Here is a 16,957-nt window from a genome sequence, read left to right as displayed (position 1 = left end):
ACTATTCCTCTTCCCCTTCAAATTTTTTTAGGATCTCGCGGTTAGTTTTCGTTCATTGTCCATCCCCTTTTTAATCCGGCGCATTTCTCTTCGAGTGTTTTCTATCCTCGTCATCTTTTGCGAGATCAGTCCTCAGTTATTTCTCTTCTGAAGTTGTTTCTCTGTCCTCAGTTGTCTTCCTTTCCCACCCACCCACCCTTTTTTCTTCTCAGAACCGGAGTCCGAAATCGAGTATCCACCCTACTCGTGCGAAGTTTTTGCATTTTCTCCTCAATCATTTCAACCGGTGTCTTCTCTTCAAGTTATTCGTCGGTTCCCTGTTTCAAGTGGCCTTTGTTTTCCCGCCCTCCCACCCTTTTATTCCCGGAGCTTGAGTCTCTTTCGAGCATCAATTTCATTCGTACGGAGCTTCTTCAGTTTTTCCTCAATTATTTCAACCGGTGAATTCTCGTCTCGGTTGACATTCTTCATCTCTTTTCTTCTCAGGTGGATTCAATTCCAATTTTCGGTAGTGATTATATTCTTTTCCTCGGCTCAAATATTTCCCGTTGCTCGTTCCCCTCTCGTCATTTAATCATTCCGGAGTGTTGAAGACATCTCAGGAGATTCGTCTGTGTTCGAATTAATACGAGGTTGTCACCTCATTCAAATATTTCACTTGTTCCGGTGCATCATCTATCTCTGCAACAATCTTTTTCAACGGTGTTTCTTTTCAGTGGGCCCTAACCCACAGGTCTTTTTCCTGGATCTTACCTGACTCTTCTAATTTTTCGGAGCTTTTCTCAAATCCTTTCTTTCGAAGTTTGACGTAAGTATGAAGTTCATCAGTTAAACGTTTTCCCAACATCAATTTCAAATTATTTTCATTGTTGGCTCAACCTCTTCGCTTTTCATTCTCCCGGAGTATCTCAACAATTTTGGTGTTATTTCTCGCCGTCATTCTCAACATTTGAAGACCGAAGTAGAGTTTTCCCTAAATCTTGTCCGCTCTCCCGGAAATTCGCGGTGCTAGCTCGATGGTTATCCTATCAAATTGTTACAAGTCGTGCAATTATTTTCACCCATCCGAAGTATTTCAAGAGTTGTTTTCCGTCTCAATTATCCGGAGGCCTCCATTTCAGAATATTTCCTCATTCTAAGTTTTCAAATCCGTTCTCTGATTATTCTATATTCGTGCCTTTTCGTTCGTCTCCATATTCTTCTGGTGTTTTGCTCTTTAATCAGTTTGCGATCTCTTCGTTCTCTTGTCTCTAGATTCCCTTGAGTATCTTTGCGCTCTTCTAATTCTTTCTAGTGATTCATTCTCTTTTCTTCATTCGTTTCAATTCCTACGGTGGATCGTTCAAGATTCTTTCTGTTGTTATCATATCAATTCATTCATTTTTTCCAGCCCTACCGGTGGTTCATGAAGACTTTCCCAAATTTTGCGCCATATCCCCCCCTTAATCTTTTCCAACGCGAATAAGTGGTATGCAAATCCATTGTTTCTCATCGATTTAATCGATGGAGGATACGCATAACATAATTCTTATTCTTCTTTCTTCAAGTGTTTTCATCTTTTCTTTTCCGGAGTTCCAAGCTTCTCGCCGATTTCGTCGCGAACCTCCATCCAAATCATCGCAAGGATTTGTCTGGATCACCCATCTTAACTAGGCTTTCGACTTGCCCCTCTCGGTTCAAGCTTTTGACGAACTGCGAGCTCTCCAGCAAAATGTTAACACTGCAATGATGGCCGACTCTAATGATGCCTGGATATGCTCTTGGGGATCTGCTGATTTCAAAACCACAGCCTACTACACCTTCTTCTTCAGAGAGATGATTTCCCATGATGCATACCGATTGCTCTGGAAAACCAAATGCATCCCTAAAATCAAGGTCTTCGGTTGGTTCCTGCTCCCTAATCGCCTTAACACAAGAAACATGCTCAAGAGGAGGCATTATAACATTGGCAATAACTTTGACTGCCTGCTTTGTGGACGCCATGTGGAAGAAACCGTTGAACATCTGTTCTTCCATTGCACTTTTAGTCGTGAATGCTGGAGCAAACTCAACATATATTGGCCGTCACATGGCAACAGATTGGACCTCGTTGCACACCTCAAGACTTTGAATCCTAAGAAGATGATCATGGATGTTTTCTTGGTGGCAGCCTGGAGCCTTTGGAAAGAAAGGAATAATAACTACTTTCGCAAGGTGGCCCCATCGATCTCATCCTGGCTGGCTAGGTTCAAGAGAGACTTTGCTGACATCAGCTACAGAGTGCCCCCCCACAAGAAGCAGCTAGTGGCTGACTTACTTAACTCTTTACCTTAGTTGTAGCTTAACACTCTGGTCCGCAATCTTCTACCCCCCTTATACCTTTCTTGGCACACCTCCTTTTTCCACTTGTGCATATGTAAAGTAACACTTGTAACATGTACTGTTCCTGAGTTGGTAATATATATGCAGTAGGAGCCTTTCCTACTGTCTAACCCCTTCAAAAAAAATTCAAATAGCTGATTAGTGTTGATTTTTACAAGTTATTGGGACACCTGAGAACCAGCAATAACACATACAAAAGAGTCTAGGGTTAGGCATTTTTAAATCTGGACAAGTTGTGCTTCATTTTGACTAAGTACCAACATCTCTATGCCTAGATCTCGGTGTTGTTCTTTATTTGGATGTCATTGCTTCCTTTTCAGTGCTTATTATTTTGCATTGCGAGATCTTTTTTTTCGAAACAGAGGCATAAGCTTTGCCTCATCCATTAATTAAGAAGGAGAATAGAGTTTGTTTGTTACACCACACATATTACATGAGGTCCATTACTCTCCCGGCATTATGCTACCCAATTTGTGTGCACCCGCAGTAACCCAAAGTCTAGCTTCTCTTTTGATGGTGTCGAAGATGACCGGCGCAAAGATAAGCAATTATGCTAATTAGAAATGGAAGGGAACTTCCAATCCACACCTTGGTCCATGTGTGGCTGTGGGATTGGGTGACCAACGGGGAGGCCGCAGCATGCACGTCGCGGGATGGCGGGAGCAGGTCGCGAGGAGATGATTGGCCAAAACTCTTTCACACATCTCAACGGTTAACCCAGCCAATAGACACAAGACCCCACCGAGTAATAAGCTGACCAGTCATAGAACAGGAAAAATAACCATGAAGTGAAAATAGACTAAAAATTAGACGGCTCAGAAGAGGTAAAGAAAGGATCGGACGGCCAGTGAGCGCTCAATCTGGGGTAGCTCGGAGTAGCCGAGTTGCCCAGCTAGATTATTTTCGGGCATTCAGATTCTTATTTTGCATTTCCTAGATTTTTGGCTGGGTGTATAAACATACACATGCACAGTGACTTCAGATTTCAGTGACGGGGTAAATTATTGTGCTTGTTCCAAATTAGAAAAAGGGAGAATGAGTGAAATTTGTTATTAGTATGTATACACATAGTTGCATGTATATCTAATTGTATAGTTGGCTGAACAATTTCTCAAATGTACATCTCTGACGTTGCTTTGTTTATCAGTACATTCAGTTATTTGTCTTGTTGTTCCTTATCAAAGCAGCAACCTTCTATTGCTATTTTGTGTCGTGCTCTTCTTAGTTTCTTATGAATGCGAAGACAACTCGAAAGAATGTTTAGATCTGTGTTGCATGCCACTTTGAACTTCTCGAACTACATTTTTAAATGGTTAGGAGTCGATCGATGTTGTGATATTGAAATCTGTACTGATGTTGCTCTGAGGGAAGATCTCATTATTACCGCTCTGAACTAATCATACTCTCTTGTTGTCTCGAGCTACAGCCTGGGTGTATGTTGCAAGTTTGTTGAGATAGCCACTGCGTGTACTACTGAAGAGAATGTTGGATTCGCTGACATCAATTTATTGTTGACTTAGAAATCTTTCTTTTGAAATTATGATAATTTGTTCTGCTCTTACATTAAGAAAGTGTTAAGAGGAGGTTCTGCCTTTGATGAGGCTTAAAAACAAGCTATCACAAAATACTATCAATTTACAGGGGCCTACAGATCTTGCTTCGACCTCATAGAGGGCGCGCCAATGGGCGGAGCAGAGGAGAAGTCCCAGGTGGAGCGCACTACATAATCAATTTTATCAGTAGTGATAAACAAACACTATCACTGAGAGCATTTTTTCTTGTGCAAGTGCTCATCTCGGCTGGCATGTTTCCTGATACAAACTCATTCAACCACATATAGTCTTCACTGCACATCATGTGGTTGATGTTTAGTTCTTGGGTTTTTGCAAATGCAACTGGAACCCGCGACAACCCTTCTTCCTCGCCCTCAGGCTCAACACCACCGCTGACGCCTCCAGAAGTAGTGGGGCATCAGCGGCAATGCCGGCAAGGCAAGGTGAAGCAACTGGAACCCGCGACCAACCCTTCTTGGGTTACCAGAAAGTTTCTCAATATAGCCCATCTTTTCTAATTGGTATTCATTGCGGTACTCTCGAGTTCAGTCATTACGGTTGCTGACGTCGAGGCGGACGAGGACACTGAGCCAAGGTGAAGCAACTGCTAGCCACCGCCCTTCTCCACTTTACTGAGCTCGCAGCGTTGCTATGACTGCCTCCTTCCTCCTCAGCAACAGATGGAGTCAATAAGATACTGGCAGTGTCTATGAGCGGATGGTCAACAGGATGTCGACAACAGTGATTTCATCGTTTGTGCACCATCCTGGGGTATATTTGGGCTCCCAGCCCCATCCTTGATGTTGCCCCTAAATTTATTATTTTGAATTGCACCAATTTCTTTCCATCGCTTGTATGTTATCAAATGCCCCAGATTTAGATATGAAATCTTCCTGCTTTACACAAGCATAACTATTTCCTGTGACGCAGGTGATGCGTATAGCGTTGCTTAGGGAGTTGTGTATTAGTCATTGGGTATGGTCATTGGTATGGTAGAAGCATTACACAATGCATTGGTGATAAATCTATTGTTCTCTCAAACTGGTAATATTGATCTGTTTTCTTGATTGATGTAAACTAACGGATAGCCTGCTAGCATCAGCTTGGTTTATAATAGGTTAATATGCATGTATATATTTATGTATTTCTATTTTAACTTTTTAGTGATGCTTACTGAAGTATTACATAACTGAATGTTAATTTCTATTTTGATTTATTTTTAGTGATGCTTTCTGCAGTTTAACATGATGAATGTTGCTTTCTGATTTGATTTATTCTCGATGAATGCTTCTTTTGTCATGTTATTGTCATGTGATGCATATGAATAAACAAATATATTATAATTGAATGTTCTTTTGCATTTATGGTAAAAAATGTTTGTCTTCATTCATGATGTTACTGATTATGATAATCAGTGGATGTTGTCTAGAGTGCTTCTCCTTCAGATGTGATGTACGATGTCTTCTGGCTCATACTAGATGATACAGTGGTGTGCTCCCTAGCTTCCTTCCGTGGTTCTTGCTAATTAGGGTGATATTTATCTAATAATCTTACTTTGGCATCATCAAATTACTCACCTAGCATTTCTTCTGCTGCAACTCTGCATCTTTTTGTTTATACATCCAGAAAGCATGGCTTGGGTTTTTATGATGGATAGGTTACTGCACTATTTAAGTAGTTGTATTTTGGCTTCTTTCCATTTGATCTGCTTTAACTGTTCTTATATTTGGTTTTAACGATTCTATTTTTTGGCTGACCACAGCTCATAAACAAGATTATGTGTTTTGCACTTTGATCTCTTTCATTCTAAATGCTTAATACTTTGCCTCTTTGATATAAAACTTATATGTCATGCTAGCATGTATGCGTTGTTTCTTAGGATTCCTGGGAGCATTTAGGTTTAAACTTGATTCTCATAGGAAATGATAAACTGTTTTCATATAGAAGCACTTATCAAAGAGAGTCAACGGCTCCATCAACTCCTGGTTGCACCACCGTGCGATGTACAATCCCTCTCTCTCTCTCTCTCCCTCTCTCTCTCTCCAATGAAGTGGTACTTCCATTATGGCAGATCATACTATATGTAGTGTACATACCAACTTTTATAACCACTGATGTAACTAAGGTCCTTTTTAAGCATCTGATCAAGTTGAGGGAGATTGTGCTAGCTATACAAATATCTATCCACGCTGCACTAACTAATTTATTTTGCCCCTTACAGGATGCAAGGATGACTTATAGTTCTCTATCCAAGATGCGATGTGCACTCTTTTACCCAATATGCTATGTAAAAATAGCTTACAGTCGGTATTTGGACGAATGAGTTCTATCGGTGATGTAAGCTCGCTTCATGTAGCTAACTAATTTATTTTGCCTGGTACATCATATAAGGATGACTTATGTAGTTCTCTATCCAAGATGCACTGTGTACTCTTTGCCCAATATGCTATATAAAAGTAGATTGCATTAGTTAGTATTTAGATGAATGAGTTGTATCGGTGATGTAAACTCGCTTCATGTATAATCTATGTGACTGGGTGTGCACATATAAGCTCTGATGTATTGTTCATACAGTTCTTATTCCTGTGACTCATCATCTGGATAGTAGATGAATGATTAGTTGTGACTTATTTTGGTATGATGAACCTTTATCCTTTTGGTATATCATGTTGCATTTCCTATGAAAACGCACTACTGGTATGTAATAGACTTTGGTACTCTTGGACATCTTTGTTTTTGTTAACTCTATGGAGTATAAAACATGCCTTACCGGGCTGGCTATGGCTGGGGCGGGTGGGGTGCGGCAAGCCACACTTCCTATCTAGTGTCTTACATGACAAGCTTATTTTCAGATTTGGTTAGAGCCCACCCGCCGCAAGTGTCTGATGATTTTCCGCGGATGGCAAGGATCTAGGATGATTTCATGGTTCTTGCTGCATAGTATTTTTGCTGCTCCCATTAATATACATGTATCCGACGAGACAATTTCCTGCGGGTGGCTCAAACGGGGCTACTGGCACCCTATACATGCATACAACAGTCATGCCCTGCCCTTCCAGTTCCATCATTCGTCTAGGTACATTTTGTTTCATCCGTTGTTTAACTTTTAAAATCAAGCGATTGAATTTACCATTTTTACGGTATAAACATGGATGAGTTGATTGTCTTAGTTCACTTTGTTTCTCCTACGGATAGGAGCATCAGTGGTTTTACACATGCTATCGGTTGCAATTCAGGTTGCTACTCAATTGATTCTTACCAAATGTTCCGCAGCAATGCGCGGGGAATTATCTAGTATATAGGAGTATATGGATGCGAGTTAAAATCAATAACCGGCTCGAGCATTAATAAGGAGAGGGCAAAGAATAGGTCAGCGCATCCGAAATTAATGGAGGAGCCCCAGACGGGGCGGCCTAGCCGTACGGGAGCCACAACCTATTATTTTGTTTTTTTTTCTAATTTTTTGCTTTATTGTTGTACTAATCTTTATACTTTAAAATATTCTACATATATGAAAAATGTTGAACAAGAATTTTAAAAATGTTGAACAAGTATTTGAAAAATGTCGAGTAGGTATTAAAAAATGTTGAACGAGTATACGGAAAATGTTGAACAAGTATTTGAAAGTGTTGTACAAGAATTTAAAAAATGTTTAACAAGTATGTGAAAAGTGTTGAATAGGTATTAAAAATGTTGAATGAGAATATGAAAAATGTTGAATAAGTATTTGAAAATGTTGAACGAGAATATGAAAAATGTTGAACAAGTATTTAAAAATGTTGAATAGGTAATAAAAAATGTTGAATGAGTATATTAAAAATGTTGAACAAGTATTTTAAAATATTAAATAAGTATTAAAAATGTTGAACAAGTATTGTAAAATATTAAATAAGTATTAAAAATGTTGAACAAGTATTAAAAATATATTAAATAACTATTAAAATTTTGAACAAGTATTTGAAAAATGTTGAATAAGTGTTCGGACAGTGTTGAACGTGTTTACAAAAATGTTGATCACTTTTTACAGAAATGTTTTTTATATGAACGAAAATGTAGAGTGAAAACAAAAATAAACATAACGAAACACAAAAGAAAAATAAAAAAACAAAAAATGAAGGAAAAAAGAAAAACAAACAAAAAATGAATAAGAAAAAAGAAAATAATGAAATAAACCGGAGAAGAAAAAATAAACGAGACAAAATAAAATGGAAAGATTGAAACAAATCTGAAAAGAAAGAAAAAAGGATGAAAATGGAGAAGGAAAAAAATGAAACAAAAGAAACCGAAAAGAGTAAAAGAAAAAAAATGGAGAATACCGGTTCGGTTGCCTCATCGCGATTCTACTACTAACCAGTAACTTGAAGTGGGCGGAGTGGTTAGCTGCGCTGGTGAGAACCCTGAAGACCTGGGTTCGATCCCTGTGACACTGTTTACGTCAACGCAAAGAGATTGTTACAGACTCGCTTAATGCGATAAATAGCCCCTGCGGGTAGGGCTCCCGTAGTTAGTCACCAACGTGTACGATGTCGAAATCACTAATTAAGGAGTACTCGTTGCAAAAAACATTCCACCTTCCCAGGTCGCGACAAGTGGCACACATGCAGCGCACTACTTGTCGCAACCTGGGAGTTTTTCCCTTTTCCGTAGATCCGTTTATTCAAAACGTTTTATCTCTTAAACCGTGCATCCAAATCTCGAACCGTTTTCACCATTGGATTCCTCGCGTCGAGATTTTCAAAACTAGATCTCATGTTGATAGGTTTTGACAAACTTTTTTTCACGAAAAAACCGGATGAAAAAACCGAACAGAGAGCACGGTATTTTTCCCTTTCCGAAAGAGGTACGCTCATGCCTCTCACAAAATCACAACCATGCCTCTCGTGAAAGCAAAACCGCGACTCTCGCGGAAGGAAAAAAAACAGAAAACACGTTTTTTTTTTCGTTTCCAAGAGGCACGGTCGTGACTCTCGCGAAAGCACAACCGTGCCTCTCGCGAAAGCAAAACCGTGACTCTCGCGAAAGAAAAAAAAACAGAAAACGCGTATTTTTTCCCTTTTCGAGAGGCACGGCCGTGACTCTCGCAAAAGCACAACCGTGCCTCTCGCGGAAGCAAAACCGTGACTCTCGCGAAAGAAAAAAAAACAGAAAACACATTTTGTTTTTCCCTTTACGAGAGGCACGGCCGTGACTCTCGCGAAAGCACAACCGTGCCTCTCGCGGAAGCAAAACCGTGACTCTCGCGAAAGAAAAAAAGACAGAAAACACGTTTTGTTTTTCCCTTTACGAGAGGCACGGCCGTGACTCTCGCGAAAGCACAACCGTGCCTCTCGCGGAAGCAAAACCGTGACTCTCGCGAAAGAAAAAAAAAGAAAACGCGTTTTTTTTTCGTTTCCAAAAGGCACGGCCGTGACTCTCGTTAAAGCACACCCGTGCCTCTCGCGAAAGAAAAACCGTGACTTTCGCGAAAGAAAAAAAACAAATATTTTTTGTGCAAAAATAATTTTTTTCAATTTTTTATATCGAAAAGCTAAGGAAGACTGGGGGAAAACCAAAACGTCAAAAAAACCCGAGAAAAAAACCGTTTAAAAAGCCAAAAACGCGTGCGAAAAAGAAAAACAAAATCCAGAGGGAGCGTCCAGAGCGCGACACGTGGTGAATGACTGAGAGCGCGCCAAGTGACGCTGATCGTTGCGAGGCTCCCGACCGAAGGAGCGGTCGTTAACTAGTTGCTCTCGTACGTGTGCGGAACCAAACAGCAGTGAGTGAGGCGGCCCATTCAGGGCGTCCCGCGTTGGGCTGGCCCATTACCTCAAGGCTCGCGCTAAAAGGCGAGACGCTGCCCTATTTCCCCGCCCATCAGCGCCTTCCCCTCCCCCCACCCCCCCACGCCGCCAAAAGAAGAACAACCTAGGGTTAGGGTTGTGGAGGCGGCGGCTGCTAAATTCCAGATCCGATCGCCATGCCCGGGCTGGAGGAGGAGATGTTCGTAGCCACCATAGTCGCGCGAGAGTCGAAGGAGGAGACCGCCATGGCCACCGAAGTCGCGCCAGAGCCAGAGGAGAAGACCGTCGTCTTCCCCGATTGGGTGATGCTGGATCGCTTCGGCCGCACCCACAGCCATGCCGACCTAGACGCTGCACGTGAGGCGGCCAATAAGAAGAAGACCGCCGTTGAAGTCGTCACGGCCACCGGCCACCGCTGCTTCTTGTCCTTAGCCCTCTCGGATCCTCCAGAGGTCTCTTACCTCGATCTCGAGTGGCCGCGGGAAGGCTCAGTCGAACCCGTGGTCCCCTCCCGCCTGCCCGCGTATCCCTACGTCCGGGCAACTGACGAGGACCTCGTCCTCTTCGAAATCAACATCCCAAGCCAGCCCCACGACTTGCCGTCAGATCTGTTCGTCTACACAGCTGGTCGTACCCCCTCGGTGGTTCAGCTCCCTCTGTACACTGAGCCCATGGTAAGGCCGTTTCTGATGTCAAAATTTACCACAGGCATCCTGCGCCTCCCGGACAACAGCTACATCGTTTCCGACCTCAAGGTCTACCAGAAAAAGAATGGCCCCGACAATTATTCCATGTTTGTCGAGCTCTACGTCTTCAACTCCAAGACCAAAGAGTGGAAACGCTTCCCCGAGATGCCTGCCCCCCAGCCGCAAGACGAGAGCAATACCCAGTTCCCCATCCTCTGGTCAACTAAGGAGGTGCTTGCTTTCGGCCACAGGTTCCTCTGCTGTGTCGACTACTTGAGCGGTGTCCTGCTATGCGACTTCTCCAATTTAGAGTCCCCGGTGCTCCACTTCGTGCCTTTCCCTGGAGGAGATGGGTACTCTGAGAAGCTACAGATCATGCCTTTCCTTGGAGGAAAAGAGAACTCTAAGAAGGCACAGATGGCAAAGTGCTTAGCGGTGAGATTCCGACGTGTGTCCGTCAGCCAAGGCATGATGCACTTTGTCCGCATTGATGGCTGGCGTCCTCCTCTTGAGAGAATCCAAGGGCAGCAGCAGCCTCTCCAAAAGATCACAGTATGGACTTTGGATATCGGGGATGGTAGCAAGTTCAAGTGGAAGATTCATTGGGGGATCAACCTGGATCTTCTCTGGGCGCAAGATGGTTTCCATGCTCTGGACATACCTCGCTGTCTTCCCCAGTTCCCAGTCGTCTGTGCGAACAATCCGGGCGCCCTATGCTGCCTGTTGAGGAAAGATGAACTTTCTCGACAGCCGTGGATGATCATGGTTGACATGAACCAGGAAGATCTGCAGCCATCTACTAAATATATCAATCAGCAGCCCTACAATGTTGCGTGCGTGAATGAGAAAAAACCCATGGAAGCTCACCAAATCTTCTTTTCTAATGTGCCCCTACTTCCAACTGTCTTCTCCAAATACCTTGTAAGGCCAACAGGTAAGCTCTCTTAATATTCAAATGTTGTCCCTTGTAATTACGTATCGATACAACATGGTTGTGTTTGCTTAGCTTTCTGTTGGATATGGTAGTGTAACACTGGTGTCTTTGCCTATTTATCTTAAATATGATGCAATACATATCCTGCCTGGTTGTGAGGCTAATTGAACTGTGAGACTTCTGCATGCTTAATATCTATTACCTCCGTCCCGAAAAGCTTTTCTTCGATTTGTCGAGATACAGATGTATCTAACACTAAAACGTGTCTAGATACATCCGTATCTAGACAAATGTAAGACATGCTTTTTGGGACGGAGGGAGTAGTTTCGCTGTCTGCTCTCTCTGTGGGTCTCTTTGGAGTGTTCCCCCCTTCATTAGCAATTCTCAGCACAAGGACTTCTGGACACATACCGCTCTATTTATCAGGGCTGTTTGCCCTGTGTTATTTTCTATCTATTGCTTTTCTCTTGTCCCAAATTTCTATTTTTGCTGCCTTTTGAGGTTGCGTTGTGCTGCTTTGGTATAGCAATATTAATTAATTGAGGCCTTTAATATATTTGCTGTCATCAATCTTCTCTTAGGCTGTTCAAGTGTTTTGAGTTTTAGCTGCTCCAGTTGTGTAGGTGCACTAAACTTTATACTCCCTCCGTTCCTAAATATAAGTCTTTGTAGAGATTCCACCATGGACTACATACGGATGTATATAGATGCATTTTAAGTGTAGATTCACTCATTTTGTTCCGTAGGTGGTCCATAGTGGAATCTCTTCAAAGACTTATATTTAGGAACGGAGGGAGTACTATATTATAAATAATAATACCTTGCTCCTTCTGCCGTCAAGTTGTCCTCCAGAGTCTACCATTTTTTCCTTGTTGGATCTTTTGCTTTTCACGAGACTGTTCACTATCTATACACGTGGTAGTTCTTGATTCAGCACGCAGCCTTCTTTTGCTACTAGTTTGGTGTGCTATTCTGAAGCAAAACTCTAGAAACCACACTATTGTGATTGCTCTTCTAAAGCATAAAACTTGGTCCTCTAATTTTATATCAGTGCAAATGTCTTGTACCTTTTAGATTATATGTACAGACCTTTAAAACATACTTTTCTGTTGGTAAAAGATTTAGAATGTGTTTCGTTGGGTTAGTTTGGGTCAATCAGGTCACATCTTTGCCTTTTTCTGTTAGAATACTTTTGTTCTAGATAGTGCTTGTATTTTATATCGTGTAACTCGGTATTGGGCCAGTGAAAAGCCATTCTCCCTGCATGTGAATTTTCATTAGGTAAAATTCCTGTAGTATTAGCCCCGTTGGCGCCCTCATGTGTCTGTCTTCCTCTTGATTCTGGTGACAACCCCTCCAACTGTTTTCTTAATCTTCACATGCCTCATCCGACATCATTTCACCTGGACTGTTGTCAGGACTCTCATGTTTCTTCAGTCGGCCGCCCTCTCGCTGCCTCTAGTCCTGTGCCACCTGAGCACACAGCCCCATGCCGCTGGTCTGCAGCAGATTACGGCCAGCCCCCTATGTTTACATTGATATTTAGGGTGAAAGAATTCTCTTGATCAGGGTACCCCAATCCAATGCTGTTTGTACCTCTTGTTTGTCTTCTTTTTTTGCACAGCAAAACCATTGCATGTGGTTTTGCTGTTCATCATATGTGTCAATACTTGTCGCAAACAACATAGTGAGATGTTCAGATGGTGTACATATCTAAGTTGTTTTAGTTTTATTTTATTGGTTGCAGTGATACCCCGGGACAACAAGCTCAAGCTCGCAGCTAACTCTTCAGAGGAGATTATGCTCATAACTGGAGAAAGCTTAAGTTTGCAATGTGAATTCGAAGACCTGAAAACTGATGACCCGGCTTGGAACCTTCTTCTGGTTGGTCACACAAAAGATGGTATTTGTCCTGAATGTCATGGGATGAGGATGTGTACTACCTCTATCCCAAAATAAGTGTCTCAAGTTTAGTACTCCCTCCGTCCCATAATATAGGAACGTTATTGACAATCTCAACTTTAGTATAAAGTTGTACTCCCTCCGTCCCATAATATAGGAACGTTATTGACACTGAGATACTTATTTTGGGACGGAGGGAGTATTAAATACCTACTGTCAGTAAGAGTAAACGATACATGTTCTGGATCCTGTAATCATATGTTTAAGACCCCGTATCTCAAAAGTTTGAGATTGAAAGCCTTCTCTTTTTATTCTTTCTTGCATAATAAATCAAGCGGGTTTTGCAGGCAACAGCCTCAGTGTTTGTCTCCCCAGACCCAGGACAATACTTTGATCTTTCTCTTTAGACGCACAAGCCCAAAAGGATGTCTTTTTTGTTTGGATTTTGTCCGTTTGCGGATGGCACCAAAAGGATGTCTGTTTTGTTTAGATTTTGTCCGTTTAGGGATGGGGATGTCTGTTTTGTTTGGACTTTGTCCGTTTGGGAATGGCAATGGATGGTGTCTGCCCGGATTTCTGAATGTGGCCGGTCACATCTTGTTCGGCTGCATGCAATTTTTTCAAAGCAACAAAGATGTAGATAATGCTAGCCGCCATAGTCACGCCAGCGGCTGTGGTTCATGCCGGTCGGTAACAATGCCAGCGGCCTATAAAATGGCCATTCCCTAGTTTAACGCCGCCAACAAAGCTAGTGACCGATGCACTAGCCAAACTTTAAAATGAACAAGTTTTTTACGCCGGCAACAAAGCCAACAGCCGTCACACTAGATTGCCTTCACAATGAACAAGTTTTTAGCGACGACAACAAAGCCAGCTGCCGGCACACTAGCCAGCCTTCAAAATGAACGACCATAGTCCACGACCGAGGTCTCACCTAGTTCAGGCCGTCTTGGGCGAACATCTCTTTCTGCCCGTTCACGAACCAAGCCTTCCTCTCTGGTTCATATCAAGTCACCAACGTCTAGGCCACTCACGGGACGGGTTTGGACGCTCTCAAGCGCGGGACAATACGTGTTGCGCTCTTGTTGAATGAACCCCCATCTCTTTTGGATTGAGTTGATGCCGCGGGTGCTCACAAATTGGTATGGGGCAAACTTCCTTCGCTCATGAAAAGTTTTGTGAACTTTCGTCCAAAAGACATCCTTTTTGCTGGGCACCTTTTGTGAGATCTTGGCCTATCTCCATCCAACTCTCGCAAATCAAAGTGTCCTCCTCTTGGGTGTATAATCCCGTGCGAATGCTTTGCCTCCTTTGTGCCTTGACCCTTTGGGTGAGCTCATCGATAAACACCAATGGCTCCTCCGCAATGTCGATCTCTTCTTCCTCATCTTCACAATACATGTCATCATCTTCATGCCATGAGTTGCCATGGTCGTCGATCTCATCTTCATCATGGCCACCGAATAGGTCATCACCATACTGGCCGCGATCGTCCTGGCTTTGGGTCGCGTCGGGATCGAAAGCATGGCCTTGACCGTCGAAGTTGAAGGCCTCACCACGGCCCCCGAAGATGACGCTCTCCATGAAAGCGGCGTAGTCAGGGTCGTCGACCGTTAGCGTCAGCAGTGGCATTTCATGGAACAACTTGCACGCGCCGGCAAGGTTGGCCGTAGGAATCGACCCGGGATACGCCTCCACGAATATATTCCGAATATAAATGAAAAATTTTCACAAATATATTCTCATCACTCCCATCCTACTAACACTCAACATATCGTGATTTCCTTAAGCTTGTGACCCTGTAGGTTCGGTAATCCATAGACATGAATTAAACCGTTCGTTCAATGACCGACATCGGGATCATGGACGTCCATATCGATCCCTATGATCACACAAATGATATTCGAGTGAACCTATGGTTATCATGTGATGTTCCCTTTGCTTCACGATACTTCACAAAACCCGGGATGCATCGATATCCTCTTGAGTCATCACAATGCTCACTATACTGAAATCCTCATTACCGGTTTTGTTCTTCTTTCTCGTTATTGTGTTTCGGCATCCCGTGACGAAGTCACCTATGTTTGGCTAGACGACGATCGATGCCATCACACCAAGAGGGCCCTAAGAATGTCTCTCCATCGTTGGAGGAGCAAATCCCATTCTCGAGCTATCCAAGCACCTGTCAAACTTTCCGATTAACCTGTAAGTTGTCGTTATGATTACCGTGTTATAGCTGACGTTTGAGCAACCCCAAAACCCACCATACGGTAAGAAGCGACCACGATACTCTCATGGTCTAAGGAGCAAAATCACACGTTAACACTCCATATTATTACAATTGATTATAGACGATATTATCTCAATTCATAACAAACAAGTTTAGGTCGATTCAATATGATCGTTCTTCCAACGTCATAATCTCAATGTTGTTTTAGGAATATCGTTACACTTAACGATATCCAAAGATCCAGAAAACGTGATCACTAAGAACACTTGAGCTACTCCCTCCTTCCACTTATATAGGGCCTAATACATTTTTCAAGGTTATCTTTGACCACGGGTTAGCACAATGATATATGACATGCATGTAACACAAAGCATACCATCGAAATCATATGTGGAAGAGGTTTCTAACGATATAATTTTTATATCATACATCTCATATACTAATAATTTTATCATGGGCCATTTGCATTTGTGCCCCTAACTCGAACCCACTACTCAGATTTGCCCCTAATTTCGAAGCGTGCTCAAATTTGCTCCTCTGCCGTTAGTTCCCCTTATAAAAATGCCCTTCTATGCCGTTATCGTCCGGTCAAAGGGCTTTGACCGTCTACCGGTCGTTTATTGGACATATTTGCCCTTGCATGCACATGTCACTTACACGTGGGACCCACCCAGAGTAAAAAAAAGAAATATCTCTCTCACTTACACATGGGACCTACCCCAAAGTTAAAAAATGTCTCTCTCACCCTTTCTCTCACTTACCGGTGGACCCGCCGAAATAAAAACAAAATATTTTTTCACACATAAGCCCTGTCCCTTCCCTGACATGTGGGCCACGAGACCCATCGTCAAGGTCAAAATTGGTCCACGACGAGACATGCCTGGCCGTGAGCGGCTCGCTTGCCGGCAGCTCACCGTTGGTGGCCGGACGACCGCGAGAGGAGGGCCCGAGGGGCACAGTGTATCTGCGCGACGCACACCAAGCGAGTTGGGCGCCGCAGCGATAGGTGGTAACGCGCGCATGCGACCACCCGAGGTCGGTCATGGCGGGCGGCTTCATGCTAGGAGCTACGGGTGCAGAATCAAGAGGGGGAAGAGGGCGTTAGGGGCGCGACCTTACAGCAATGCCGGAACGGATGTCAGGGAGGTCTACGGTGGCTTGGGGCGGTCGAATCTTGGAGGTCAACGGCGACGACCGTGGCATAGGACGGGGTCCGGGGCGTCGTCTACGGGTGTCCCCTGCCCGATTCATTGCGTGGGCTAGAAGAGAGCTGGCCTGTGGTGCTCATGGACATGCTCCTTTATCTCGAGCTAGCCTCTGGCGGAAGGAATCGTTCGACGTGCTTCAACGACATCGAATCAAAATCGGCGGTCCGAGGTCGAAGGCGGGGAAGATGTGCTGTGGCACTCGACACTAGTCATCTCTCGTCAAATTAGTTGGCTTTTAGGATGAGGGCATCTCGTAAGAGCTTCCTAGCAAGGTGGAGGCGCTTGGGGTTGCCGTTGGCC

General features: G+C 43.3%; 1 protein-coding gene across 1 annotated transcript; it reads left to right on the top strand.

Annotated features, from left to right (window-relative positions):
• The first annotated feature begins 9,787 nt into the window (after window positions 1-9,787).
• On the top strand, window positions 9,788-13,530 carry LOC109741613 (uncharacterized). The gene is made up of 2 exons (XM_020300691.4): window positions 9,788-11,317; window positions 13,065-13,530. Exons 1-2 carry the CDS (start codon window positions 9,874-9,876, stop codon window positions 13,274-13,276), a joined length of 1,656 nt encoding a protein of 551 aa, XP_020156280.3. The 5' UTR covers window positions 9,788-9,873; the 3' UTR covers window positions 13,277-13,530.
• Window positions 13,531-16,957: the final 3,427 nt, after the last annotated feature.

Source organism: Aegilops tauschii, chromosome 5, assembly GCF_002575655.3.
Source record: "Aegilops tauschii subsp. strangulata cultivar AL8/78 chromosome 5, Aet v6.0, whole genome shotgun sequence".
In the NCBI taxonomy this organism is placed as follows: domain Eukaryota; kingdom Viridiplantae; phylum Streptophyta; class Magnoliopsida; order Poales; family Poaceae; genus Aegilops; species Aegilops tauschii.
Note: the sequence above shows the minus strand (reverse complement) of the source record. Positions and strands in the feature narration are given on the sequence as shown.